The sequence below is a fragment of the Alosa pseudoharengus genome, unplaced genomic scaffold (genome assembly GCF_046254945.1).
Source record: "Alosa pseudoharengus isolate Yale_2024_CS ecotype anadromous, Long Island Sound unplaced genomic scaffold, YU_APseudo_1.1 YU_APseudo_1.1_scf_23, whole genome shotgun sequence".
In the NCBI taxonomy this organism is placed as follows: domain Eukaryota; kingdom Metazoa; phylum Chordata; class Actinopteri; order Clupeiformes; family Clupeidae; genus Alosa; species Alosa pseudoharengus.
The window spans coordinates 11219358-11233341 of NW_027468685.1; the positions used below are offsets into that span (position 1 = coordinate 11219358).

Below are 13984 nucleotides of genomic sequence, written 5' to 3' on the forward strand. Positions count from 1 at the left end.
TTGTTGAATTTAATGAACCCAGATAATCTTTAGAACGTTCATTTTCCAACATTCCCATCACACCGGTGTGACAGTACACCTTTAAGGGTTAAGGACAGTATTTAGAAGGGCAGACAGTATGTTCGCCATAATGTGCCGAAAAGTAGCAGGTGGAAAACTTGGTTGATTAACTTATGATTTTGTATTCTTATCAGTGACTTTGGTTTCAGAGATGCTTTGACGCAGGCTTAGTATGAATTCTAAAAAACACAATGTAATATGTAGACTGATAACTATCAAACTTGCTAAAGGTGTCCATTTTGTGCATCAATACATAACAAATTATTTCATATTAGATAAGCATGATATGAAAGGCTTCACCAAAACATAACTTTGCCTTTTCAGATGGAAATTAATTGTTAACATAAGGAGGAAAGACAACCTCCTGCTCAAACTCTGACTTTTTTCAATTGGCTGGGCATCTCTTAAGTAACATGTGGAGTTAATGAAGTAGCTAACATGAAATGTTAACATCAGATGTTCATTTTCAGTAGAGGCCAGTTCCATATTTGCTGTTGGATAGTGTCAGGGAGAGCTAAAATTGAAGAAAATAACCAGCTACAAGCAGGTATATAAACACCTCACATTTGCCCTCCACATATGGAATTTGCAACACATTTATGCATTAACATCTAAACGACAGCGTTTGAATGTTTATGAGTAGATCTTGATTGTGACTAACAGTGCATCAGTGCAATAACTATAGTGCAGATCGACAGAAACCTCAAATACCAATAAAAGTGGTATTCAGTTCCTTTATAGTGAAAACGTATACAGAGAGAACTGATGATGCTTCATAGAAGGACCCATCAATATATTGCAAAGGAATTACTCACTGGTAACAAGATCTCTGCCAGCTCTTGACAATGTACTACTTTGATTCTTAAAACATGTGGTTCTGCATGAGAAAAAAAAGCAGAACCTGATTATTATCTTGTTGAACTGAGAGAGAGAAGCCAGAGGGAAAACCATTGAAACACGTGACCACACAGACAAGGGTAGGAAACACTTGTACAATTCAGATTAGTTTTAATACCAGTAAGCACTTATTGTGCATGTACACTCAAAATACATTTATAAACAAACAAAAAAAAAACAAACACACTGGTTTCGTCATGGGTCCAAGAGGTGTCCGTTTGCGTATGAGGAGTTACTGTCCACCTTATTAATCTCTTTTCTGACATTTTTAGTCATTTTCATTCCAGTCCTAAAAAGTAGTTAATTGCTTGAACTAGTCCAATTATTACTGGTTGCCAAGCAACCAGATAGCGAAGCCAGTCCAACAGCTGTCCATACATAACATGCGGCCTTTCCCACCTAAAGCTCAAGTTAAGGAGACAAAATATGCTTCACAGTATTACAAATGTTAAACACAGACAGACAGAGAAACAGACAGACACACACAGTTACATATCTATACTGATTTGGCTACACTGAAATGCGGTCTACTCTTTATAAGAACTTTGAAGAAGTCTGGTCCAGCATGAATTATGTATAAGTAAGTATAAGTATATAAGTATATATACTCTTTTGATCCTGTGAGGGAAATTTGGTCACACTAATCCCAGCGCAGTGAGCTGCCTGCAACAACAGCGGCGCTCGGGGAGCAGTGAGGGGTTAGATGCCTTGCTCAAGGGCACTTCAGCCGTGCCTACTGGTCGGGGTTCCAACCGGAAACCCTCCGGTTACAAGTCGAAAGCGTTAACCAGTAGGCCACGGCTGCCCCCTATGTGAGTGTTGTGTAATACAAAAGCTGTCATCAATCATGTGGAAATAAAAAAGGCAAGTCATAGCATGACTAACCATAGTTTACAGCCATCCTAATGATATTCTAGGACAGGGGTTTTTAACCAGTGGTCCGCGGCCCACTTATGGTCCGTGAGGACTTTGCAAGTGGTCCGTGACCATGGATTCAGTCATGTAGTTTCAATGTGGGAATCAGTATTTTTATTCAGTGGTGGTCCTGGGGTTGTGCAATTAGCCAGAATGGTAGTCCCTGGTTCACAATCAGTTGAAAACCCCTGTTCTAAGATTATACCAATGCTTCCTAGAAGAAATGAACAAAGAAATGAGTCCTATGTCGCGGAAATCCATTTTGAGATATAGCGATTTGAATGCAGAGAGGGTCGAAAAATGACTAAATTATATTCTAATTTCACCACAAACACATTCCATAACCTCTTATCGATCACTCATTGACGTAGCTTACTGTGAAACGACCTAAACATATGATTTTGAAGGCCAAATGTGTAGGCTGCGCATTAAAGTTTGGATAAAAAAGTTGACGTTTTTCTTCCTTGTTGTTGTTGACCAGATTCCTTACGGAGATTGCACTCGATTGTTCCGATTCAATTTTGTAGTTGGCGGCCTATTTATAAACAATAACATTAGGCTATGCATTAAGCATTAGGTTATTCGCCTTATTCACCCGGCGGCCAGAACGAGGCTAAAGGGTACACTTGCCATTACACCTCAGTCCAGCAGATGGTGGTGGTAATGCAATCCGTTTGCAAACTGCCGAAGAAGAACAGGCCAGTGAACCCTTCTTCTTTTTCGGTGAGCTAAACGGAATTGAACAAATGACCCCTTGTTTTAAACCCTAAGGTCTGTGGATTATGAATATCCAAAAAAAAAAAAATTCTTTTCATTTTGTCGAACTGGACTCATTTCGTTGTGGCACGCCCCACATGTTTTTCAACTCGCCCTGCTCCATGTGTTTATTGAGACACACCAGGTCAGAGAAAATTGAGGAAATGAAAACTATAGATTCTATCCTGATTTTCCAAAAATGTCATGAAAATCATGCCAAAAAATTTTTTGTACGCAAATCTCAATGTAAAGAGAGATGTAAAGAGATTCTGACTGGTTGAAATATTCAAAATATACTGTGCATAACAGGCAATGCATTGTTTCTTAGTTCATGAAAAATACACAATGTAACACAAAACTGAACCTTTAAGACAGGGAAAGGATACGGGTTGCTGAACATTCTTTTCAGGTCCACCTTCTCTTTGCAGTATGGGCAGGTCTGTTTCTTCCCCACAATGCACCAGCCCCTAATGCAGAACTCATGGAATCTGATGACAAGGGTTAAGGCTCCAACCTATATGATAAATCATGTGCTATAACAGGGCAATAAATCAAGCACTTTTCACTTCACAAACTTAACTTCACAAACATTTAAAGCACATTGGATGACCTCTGTGTATGAAATGCACTATATAAATAAACTTGACTTGACATCAACAGCTCATCGTTTCAACCAAACTTTTGTAAAGGATACACATGGTTGCAGGACAATCTGTAGGTATTTTCAATGATGCCCTCCTCACTGACATCCACCAGAATTGGCTGACCACAAACAGCACAAATGTTGTCTGACAGGCTTTTGGTAGGCATACCAGATGTTGTATAGTACTGAAGAGAGTGAAAAAAGGGTTATTTATTGACTAATCAAATGTAGAGCAGAGCTGAACATGAATGCTTAGTTTGTTGTAACTAAAAGATATGAGGCGTTATGCTATGAATGACATTCAAACATTCAAAACTCCTGTGGTTGGTGGCAAACTATAAAAACGTACCCCTATGGTTGAAGCCATGAAGTCAGCACACATCTCTGCAAAGTCACGGCCAAGGACACCGTAGTAAAGACCATAAAAGAGCAAAGACACACCAAAGTCCATAGCATCTTCTGGCTTTATCCTAGCAAGAGAATGGAAGAGCTCATTACAGTGGGCGTTTGAACAGGTAAACTTAAGAAAATATTTGTGTAAACCCAACCAAAAGGCCTCAGTATAGTACAACAGTGTAACTGACATCTACATTTATTTTAAGGTATAGGGCAGTTCCAGCATTATGGATGTGACAGCTGGACAGTTGGACAACATGCTTTAGAGTATAGACAAGATTAGTATCAGTGAATTCATTTGCATAACTTTTAATAAAACCTCTATCCTCTGATTACTGACAAATCCTCAAATTTCATATAATCATTTACATCCTAAGAATACATGCCATCTTATCAGTGTTATGGACGTGATATCAAATAGACACACTTTTATGAGACACTACAGTTTTTCTACAAACTCTGTAAATTTTTAAGGAAATTGGCAAAACCACAATGTATGCAGCATGAAGGAGACTTGAATGAACACAAAGTGTTTGTTTTTGAAACAATGCGTCATTTTTGTAATGCATTATGTAGGGAAAACTGGCTTTATGGATGTGACGTTTTCACGTTATGGATGTAACATGCCTGAACCAGTCCTCTACAATCTACATAAAACACATACTTAAGTAGTGAATTTTGATATGAAACAATTGAAATAGTAATTATGAAAAACTAGCAATGAAATTATTACATCCTCAGTGCCCCCTAAGATTCACAGGAAGAAATCAGGACAAGTAATTTTTCAATGATTCATGGGTTACCGAAACACCAGAGAACATGAAACTTGGTGGGCATGTAGCCCTGCTAGATTTCTACGGAAAATAAGGCTCCCCGGGGCCACTCCCCCACCGTGCTGGGCCACCCAGAACCTGAAAAATGCATTTTTTTTGCTAAATAACTACCTGAATCGTTATACCCAAGATGACAAAATTTTTATAGTATGTTAGTCTCAAGAGCCCGCATCAACCTAGCCCATACCCACTCATTTATGATTTGCACACATGTATGCACACACACACACACACAGGCAAGCGCACACCCCACCATTAGCCCCCTAACACACACACACATAAAAGGAAACTCACACATGCACACATTCATTTACATGCACATGAGTTACAAGAGTAGGAGATGGAGATAAATTGACAAGCGTGTGAATGTGCAGGACTGGGCGGCGGTCATATTTTGTACCGCTATACGATACATCTAGTTTATTGCTGGCGTTACTCATGTTCCTCTGTGGGTATTAGCTACAGAGGATCAGACACTTCAAATGCTGACACATCGTGTTGCAAAACTTTGTAAGTAGTGTCACATTTCATATTAAACTGTGTTAAACAGACCCGAACTGCAGGCTGAACACATCTGCAACAGAAGGAGGTTGCTACGTTAACTCCAGCTGCAAAGTCAGCCGTCGTCATCAGCTAATACGATAATCCAGCTACTATACAACAACAGTATGACAATTACGGGAAGATAATCGCTCAGATTTCCGTTATTATGCCACTCAAAAATAGGCTGTCAATCACTGGAGGTATTTTAATATTACGTTTTGTTTTGCTAACGCTTAGGCTTTCCTGTGGTTTTGATCAGTCTAATGATCTCTGAAATGTCAATTGGAAACACTAAGGTGAAATGTGTTGAAACTGGCATGCCACCAGAACAGACGTTTATCAGCTTTGAGGTAAAATAAAGTCTCCACTCCTGTAAATTCACATTATGTAACATCCATAACGTCACATCCATAACGCACTATTAAAGGTTTGTTAAAAAAGAAAGGGGTAGAATTTGTTCATCACACTTTACATTGATATAAATCAGCCTTGCACAGAAACATTGTCGCATCAACACTGTATGTGTAACAAACTTTTCCTATGAAACATTATGGATGTGACATGGCCATGGAACTTGCTGACTTATAAACAAGAGCCATACAAATGTAAGGAGCAGTGCTCTTAAGGCAAACTGAGCATACACGTTACTCTACCATTCCCTTGTCAATCTGGAATTTGTCAAATGATAACAATTCCTTGAACCGTGAGTCCATTTATCCACTTGGTTGCACACCATATTTCACATTTATGATGTAAAAAGAGTGTATGTTCCATCAAATTCAATCAGATCAGTTACAAACAATACAGTATAAACCTAAATAAACATTTTAACAAGAGTTCTATTTGTGTGTGCACAACTTTTTCTCCCATGGTAAGGATGACCTTCGCAAGGAATTGCCCTATAGTATTCCGTACAATGATTCATTTAGCTTAACATGAGTGAGAGTGAGGGTAGTAGAGTGTGTCCACAAAACCACTGTACTGCTGCACTCCTTACCTAAAAAGCAGGTTAAGGCCAAAAAGGGTAAACATGATGACAATGTATCCAATGATCCCTGTGGTGTAGCTGATCTTGTACAGCAAGAGGAACCATTTATATACCAGCCTGTTCAAAGATAAAAAAAATATGAATGGAAAGATATTAATCACACAATTTATGTAACTGATTACAGAGGGAATCGGTAAGTAACATAATTTTCACACATTACACACATTTTCTCCATAATCATTTTAGTGCTACAACTGGCCATTCTGAGAATATGAATAAGCAAATGTTATCCAACGTTGACTCATCCAGGTGGATAATCTATGTCTAGATCAAGGCTGGACACATGCTTTTATCTTCAGTCACTCCAGGTTAATGTGGGTTGACAGTGTGCCAATTAAAGGTATACTATGCAGGTTTAGGTAATTTTGGCGAGTTTAGAGTTCCCTCTAGAGTCGTGATGTATTTATATGTTACCCTGCTATTGTAAATATGCAATGCTTTTGTTGTGGAGGTGAAGGATTAACAACAGGCAAAAACTATCTCCAAAGAGTTATATCTACTGACAAGGTAATGTTTCAGATTCTTGTTCAGTTTTGGCGGGGCGCCACTCTTGGAAGCTGCACGGCTGGTTTTCTCGGTAGGGACTCGCTACATCTATGCTGTATGCTAGGTGAACGATTCGCCTATTACAAGTTTGTTTACCATCAAATTGGCTTCATAAAGGTGAAAATCTTGCATAGTGTCCCTTTAAAATTGCATTACTACAAACTGATCTGTAACATAAAATAACATTATATACAAAAAATAAATGATATACATATATAGACGTACAGGTGAATTAGAATACTCTACATAGGTCGCAACGGTTTAAGCCAGGCACTTCTAAGGCCGAATAAGTCGAGGTGATTACAGGTGTTCAAAAGTTCTGTGAGTGTGTGTGTGTGTGTGTGTTTTGGTATGCCAGTCCAAGCACACATAGCTGTGCATGAGTAGAATGTGTCCCCCTTTGGCTAAAATGTTAGCTGCTGTTGTGGGTGTTAATGGGTGTTACCAGATGGAGAGACAGACTCTAGGACACACTGCCTCTTTCTCACTCTTTGCTCAAAGTCTTAACAAAGTCAGGAAATTCTTGACCCATTTAGATAAATCAGGGTGGATAATAGCTAACACTTCAAGCAACAGATAAGGCACCTCAGCTCTGCAAAGACTCAAAGGCCTAAGAATGTGTTTCTTATATCACAAATGGAAAGCAGTGGCATAACCAGTAATGTTACCAAACTGCTGAACTGCATTCAAAACAATGGGAGGGGACACTCTGAATCTAAATACTTTCAGACCTCTGACAAACATACTAACAGGAAACAACATTAGATGCAAAGGAGTTATGATAGAACCTGTTAATATCTTATAAAAAATAAATAAATCTTATGACGGAACATGAAATGCCACACACCAGAATTGTTTATGGATCTTAAAATAAAAGAACAACCATCCTCTTTTTAAACACAAAAAATGCAGTGCAACAATGGTATCCATAAGGTTACAATTATCTGCAAAGGTTAAATGTATCCTGATTAAAAAAATAAAATAAATTGGTACTTTTTCCAGGCAAAGGTTATTAAAGGCACAGTCAGGGATTTTACAGGAAGCCGAATTTGTTTGTGTTTATGTTTATATTTAAATTTATTAGTGGACACTTTTGTACAAAAAAATCGTACATTATATTTTAACCATGGATCAAACGACACATGCCAGAGAGGAAGCTCACCCCTACCTTCAGTATTCAGAGAAATTCAACGCAGGGTTTCATTTTTGTTTGGGGGACAGGCTGCCCCCACTTTGTTTGTTTCCAGTTTTCGGAGCCTGGGCTGCCTACAGAGACTGTTTTTTTTTTTTTTTTTTTAAACACTGTACTCACGGAATGGGCAGCTAGCAGTCATGAGGAGATGATTGCTGAATGTGACAAAAAATGTTATGACCTGGGCAGGCAGCTAGCGGATCAAGGAGAGATGCTTACGATTTGAGACAAAAATGAAATCCCGCTGAAACAATGCAGGAACTCATAGTGCACCTTTAAGTATGGCTGGGTTTTACTTGTCATGCAACGTCATTCAGTAGTTTAGGTTCATAAACCCCACTTTGTTAGATAGTGAACCAGCATGCATAGTTGTAGGGAAACTAAAACATATTGATGGCATAGATTGATATTTGTGAAGTCAATTAAGAGTCAGATTTCTGCTACATTTGTTTTGCTTGGAAGCTGGTTCACTGATTCTTTATGTTCCAAGTGATGTTTAGTAAAATATGAAAGTAGGTGACCCTTTGACATTTACATCAGTCCAACAAAACTTCTTGAATGGGACTACACCTCACTGTAACAATCACCAACCAAGATAAAATTTCATCAGTGTTGTCCACAAAAAATCCTTGCCTAGTTTTTTTGTATCTATGGCTCCAGTAAATAAAGTTGAAGACACCAAATGGGCAGCATTTTTGAGATTGTGCCGGCCATTAGACATGCAAATTTTTCCATGATGAGAGAGGATAGGTTTTACAGCACCAACCTCTTTTAGGGTTCTGTCTATTGTGGCAGTGACATTAACGAGACCGAAGTTGATCACACCATAGGCCTCAACAGTCGTGTTGCCATTTTCATGTACTTTCTGTCCAAATATGGAAATCTGGATCAAATAAAAAAATGGGTCAAATAGAAAACGGTCGTAGTTTGTGTTTAATAGGCGTTTCAATCTTGGCTACATTTCTTTATAGAGGTTCAGTGTCAACACTTTAAAGTTCATTAACAGCTTTTCTGGCATCAGAGAATAGAAAGCAGAAATACCATGGGTTAAAGTTAGAATGTTAGCTGGCCAATTAGGTAAAGCTATTAATAACAAACAATAGGAGAAATGTATTATTGCTGATGATGGGTCAACCAATAGCTGCTGGGGACACGGATAGGATTTGTTCGACATTAACACTAGTGTATTTAAATGAAAAGAGGAAGTTCACTTGAAGGCATGACTTCCGCAATTTATGCATGGCATTGCTGCTAATGCAAGTGAATCACTAAGCAAATGTTTGTAATGTAGGTCTGAATAGGTTTTTAAAATGGCAGTAGGTTTTTTATATGGCAAAGGATGAGGCTTCTCAATGAGTTTTCTCAATTTTTCTCTGCTTTCGACCTTTTGACCCATTTTGTATAGCCATGGTTGCCAGAGTGTTGTCCACACACTGGCACACTGTATATGGGTTACTTGCTGTGCATATTATGGACTTCAGGAATAAATCCAATTTCAGAAGCGAAGTTTTGAGTAAAAAAAATCAAATAAATCAGACCAAGGAAAGTCATGGTTGGTTTGCAAACCTAGTTACACTCAGTAGGGCATTTTCATAGGGGTGTGTATTGGAAACACAACACAATACAACACAATAAATATGATTCAATATATTTCAATATTCAACCATTTGTGGCAATGTTGCTAGTCAGGTTTGCAAATGATAACATAGTGTGCTGTGTCTCAGTGTCAGTTGACATTGTTAAGTTGGAGTGGAAGAGTCAAATAGCTGAAGACAGATTACAACACTGGCATCTAGCAGTCAGTTTTTTAAGCACAACAATAGTCTTTGCATTTAAAATGTAACGTGAAAATTGGTACTGTCTTTGAGAATTTATATGTAGATTAAGTAGAGAGGACTGACAGACATAAAATGTGCTGCCAACAGGTTTGACAAAAGTGAATCTTTGGTAATATTTCAAATAATAAACTCAATAAATAATAAAAATCAATCCTGAAAAGATACCTTCAATTAGCGTTTCCCAAACATATTTCTCTGGGGGCACCCTAAGTCTCAGGGCACACAACCATGATATTAAGCCATTCGCGCTGGATGCTGCATGACGCAACATTGACCCTCCCGCTGGATGCTGCGTAGCGCAACATTGACCCTCCCGCTGGATGCTGCGTAGCGCAGCATGCTTTTTATTTCATGTTTCTAGGTGCTACAGAGGCTTAGATATTAAATTTTGGTAGACGTTGACAATTTTTAGTAATTTTTCAGAAAACCCTCAGGAAATAAGGTTATTTAGTCTAGAATGCCATAGGATTCTATAGGCGTTTTTAGCAGGCATTTTAGGAGTAAATGGGTTAAGCATACAAAAGCAACAATATTGCTTTGTTGCTGAAGGAATGTCATGCAATGTGATTTCAATAACCTACAATTTTGGTTAAACTTTTCTCCCTGCGGCACACCTGCGCTGGCCTGGTGTGCTGTGGCACACAGTTTGGGAAACACTGCCTTAAATGTAAAGTATCTTTTTTCCCATGAAAAACTTGGTCACCGCATACTGTTATCTCTTTTTACTTTTATTTATCCCAGCGTTTCAGCCTGCCAGCCTTTGTCAAAGCCGAAACGTTGGGATAAATAAAAGTAAAAAGAGATAGAGTGTGCGGTGACCAAGTTTTTCTTAGTTTATTTTCCCTTGCCAGACCTTGGAGGGTGTGCATTCTTTTCGCTATTTGTAAGTATCTTTTCCCAGAAAATACAGAATTGGACTGTGCCGTTATTCATACACTTTACATAACTTGCAAACTAATTAATGACTATGTTCAGAAAGTTATTTACATATACATACAGCATTTTATTATTTCATTATTGATTATATGATTTAAAAGTGAAAGCATTACCTTGGAGTGGTACATGTCAGTGGCTTTCGTGTGGCACGGAAGGTAACAAAAGCAGTCACCATAGAGAAGATGAACCAAGTTATAAGAAATCGCCACCAGTGCAATTTAGTGGTGAAGTACAGTGGTACTATCCACATCTGGAATAATGTTATCATCTGCAGAAGAGAAGAAGAGAAATAAGAGAAAAACAAACATCAATGTATTTTTAAAGCCATATTGCATACAAACATGATGAAAATGGCCATGTCAGTCACAGCGTGAAAGGGCCATTTCAATAGCACAGTATGGCGAGTAATCTCACAGTGGCATATTGGCGTACAGACAGAGACAGAGAACATCTATGCCATTTGTTCCCAGGGTCCACACAATACACAGCACCTTGCTAATGCTAATGATATTAACATAATGTATTTAGGAGCAAATGTTCCTTTCATTTATGACCTACAGAAAATCAGTTCATAAAGTAGATTGACATAAAAAAAGTTGTCATAAACAAGATACATAAGACATGCACAACTGTACTCATATAACTAAGTCATGAGTCCAAATGTCATTCAGTGTATATTTATAAAAGTCTGTGTATATTTTATTTTTACTATGAATTCGGGTCAGACTTCCTGTGGTAGGTAATGGTGTTTGGGGTCAGACATATCAATGGCTTAATCATGCCCCTGCACAACCTGGCACACAAGCCTGCACTGCAAGGGACAAATCCCTTTAACGTCATTAGCCATCTCAAAGGGCTAGATCATTCCCCAAAAGACCAGTAATGACAAACAGCAGTTCCATTTCTTAAGGCTGTGCCACTGTTAAATTACACCTCACAGCACAACACTGACACACTTCAAGTCACCAGAGAATGTATTCTAGGACCGAAACCACGGAAGAGTTTGGAGGTCGCACTGGTGGGGTGATCCCATTACAGAGAGGTCACCACAGTCAGGTAACCAAAGCTGTTTAAGTAACTCTCTATGATCACAATTAAAGAGATTGTGAATGTCCATCAAGCATTTCCCTCTAACAATTTGGTATCCTGAGGTTGGGACCGCAATGCTCAATGAATGTGATTTTATATGATTACATTATGTGGTACTCTGATCTGATTAGAATCTAATCTGGAAAGCAAAACTCCCAAGCAAACATATGGATATTATGTGCATCTGTGAGCTGCAGACAAGACACAAATTGCAGTTATCTAACAACAGTTCCCTAAAACAGCCTGCTCGCTACGGTAAATTAATATTATAGGTTTGCTTGTTTTCAAGTAAGTGGTAATTAAACATGGACAATAACCCACAAGCGTCAAAAGCTGTCAAAATGTACAAAGGGGCATAGAGATAAGACCTACACCGTCACATTCGCGTGAAAGGAATAGTGCAAATGTTGACTCACGTTGTACGATTTTGGGTGTCTCTGCTTCCACTGTACCAGCACGAGCTGAGCGATAACAAGTGTGACAATAAGGATGAGTACCATTTCAGCATGCATTGCCTCGTGGCCCTTATGCTTGGCATGCATCCTGGCATGCTCTAACCTGGAAAGCACACAAGTCAAGAAAAGATTTAATCATCATCCTGCAAGTTAAGACTGATTTGAATTTGCTGCAACTACTATGCACACAAAGAGAGAACATTCTGTCAGACACAAACCTCCATTTCTCCTCCGGTGAGAGCTGGGAAATATCAATCTGCTGTGGGAATGAAGAGCATATGTTAATCGTTTCACACAATACACTGGAAAAATTAAAAGTTGAATAGATGGTATAAAAATGAGGCAGCACTGAATCACTCCAATATATCAATAAACGTATAGGTCCTAATTTTATGTAATCACTTTATTTAAACATGGGGTTAGTCTGAAATGAAAGAGAATAGAAATACTAGAGAATAGGCAATTTCCATGAACTGGCAAATAGTAATAATTAAAACATAAGACCAAAACAACATTCATTTTCGAGTATTATTGAAAAGTGGACGAATGAATGAAAAATGAATGAAACATGATTAATCTCCCTTTCGTTTGACTGGCCTTTCATAGGGTAGAAAATGCATTGGATAGAGTACCACACAGCTTTTGCTGGGACCACTGGCAAAATAGAGATCACATACTCCGATGTAACCTAGGTTTAACATCATCATACTCAGATGCCATAAAATGCTTTCCCAAAAGAACATTGGACCTGATAGAACATTGAGTAGATAGGAGTTCACAGTGCTTAGGAGAAATACTAGAATTCCATTGAGGAAACATATTTATAATGCAAGATTATGGCTGTTTTACTAATTAATGAAAACTATTTACCTCCGTTTATATTTTCCATGTCGTGTTAATGTTACCAATAACACAAGTGTTGACCTGATTTTGAACAGATTTAAAAAGCGTGCAACCTTGACCAACAGTAAACCGTGACCAACCCAGACCCTATCAGTAGCTGCTTCGTGTCACGGGCAGAGTCTGACTCGCTTAGGAGAAAGATCTGTCAAAGTAGTGTTACACGAATTCAAAATGACTTTCAAGAAAACCATGCAACACAATCACAAGGCACGCACTCAAGTGTCTCAGGAGTTTCATAAGCGAACACCGGCTGATGCTGTCAACATTTGACTGACATATCATACTAAGGCAGACTACGGTTAGCTAGCTAGGATAACTGATTAGCGTGGTAGCTAGTTAAGAAATGTATGCACCTTGCACCAGGCCAACTAGCAAGAAGTTACCGATTTCATTCATCACTGACATATGTGTATGATGTATGCCTACCACAGCCTCTTCCGCGTGATGTCCATGATCATGATTGTGCTCTACACCGTCTACCTCCACTTCAAACACCCCCGCCATCTTCGTAAGAACCACTACTAGCTAGCTAACTATCCTTAGAGCTATTCAGTAGCTAGCTATAACGTTATGTACAGATCTTTTCGTTGTGTCGCTAGTCATCGGCAAGTTGTTTTTCTTTCCTGGTTAAGTAGTCTTGTTATGAACCTTCTGCGGTTCATTGTAACAATTACATCGACGGAACCTTGCAAACAATGTACTCAATGAATAGTGACAACTGAAAACCCTTCTCCGTGTGTTCTGTCGGACACCGGAGTAATATGCTAAGTAAAGGAAATATGCTCAGGATGTGGAGGAAAGAGACGTGTGCGTCGTCCATAAACGAAGCCACCTGGTAATCCATTTCGGCCATGATGGTAGGGCCCAAATCAGTGGACCGTATGCTAGGGGCCAATTGGAGCTTGTCTGGCTTAAATGTTACTGAATCAAGTCG

At 38.8% G+C, this 13984-nt stretch overlaps 1 protein-coding gene across 2 annotated transcripts; it reads right to left on the minus strand.

The window, feature by feature from the left end:
- Window positions 1-1048: 1048 nt before the first annotated feature.
- rnf121 (ring finger protein 121) lies at window positions 1049-13819 on the minus strand. Of its 2 annotated transcripts, none has more exons than XM_076301445.1 (9): window positions 13477-13819; window positions 12366-12403; window positions 12109-12250; window positions 10717-10871; window positions 6041-6148; window positions 3621-3741; window positions 3323-3456; window positions 3015-3116; window positions 1049-1356 (listed from the first exon to the last, which is right to left on the minus strand). In XM_076301445.1, exons 1-9 carry the CDS (start codon window positions 13552-13554, stop codon window positions 1236-1238), a joined length of 999 nt encoding a protein of 332 aa, XP_076157560.1. In that variant the 5' UTR covers window positions 13555-13819; the 3' UTR covers window positions 1049-1235. The 2 variants fall into 2 exon arrangements, with proteins under 2 accessions (XP_076157560.1, XP_076157559.1); XM_076301444.1 differs by having other exon boundaries at window positions 12366-12406; window positions 13477-13818.
- Window positions 13820-13984: the final 165 nt, after the last annotated feature.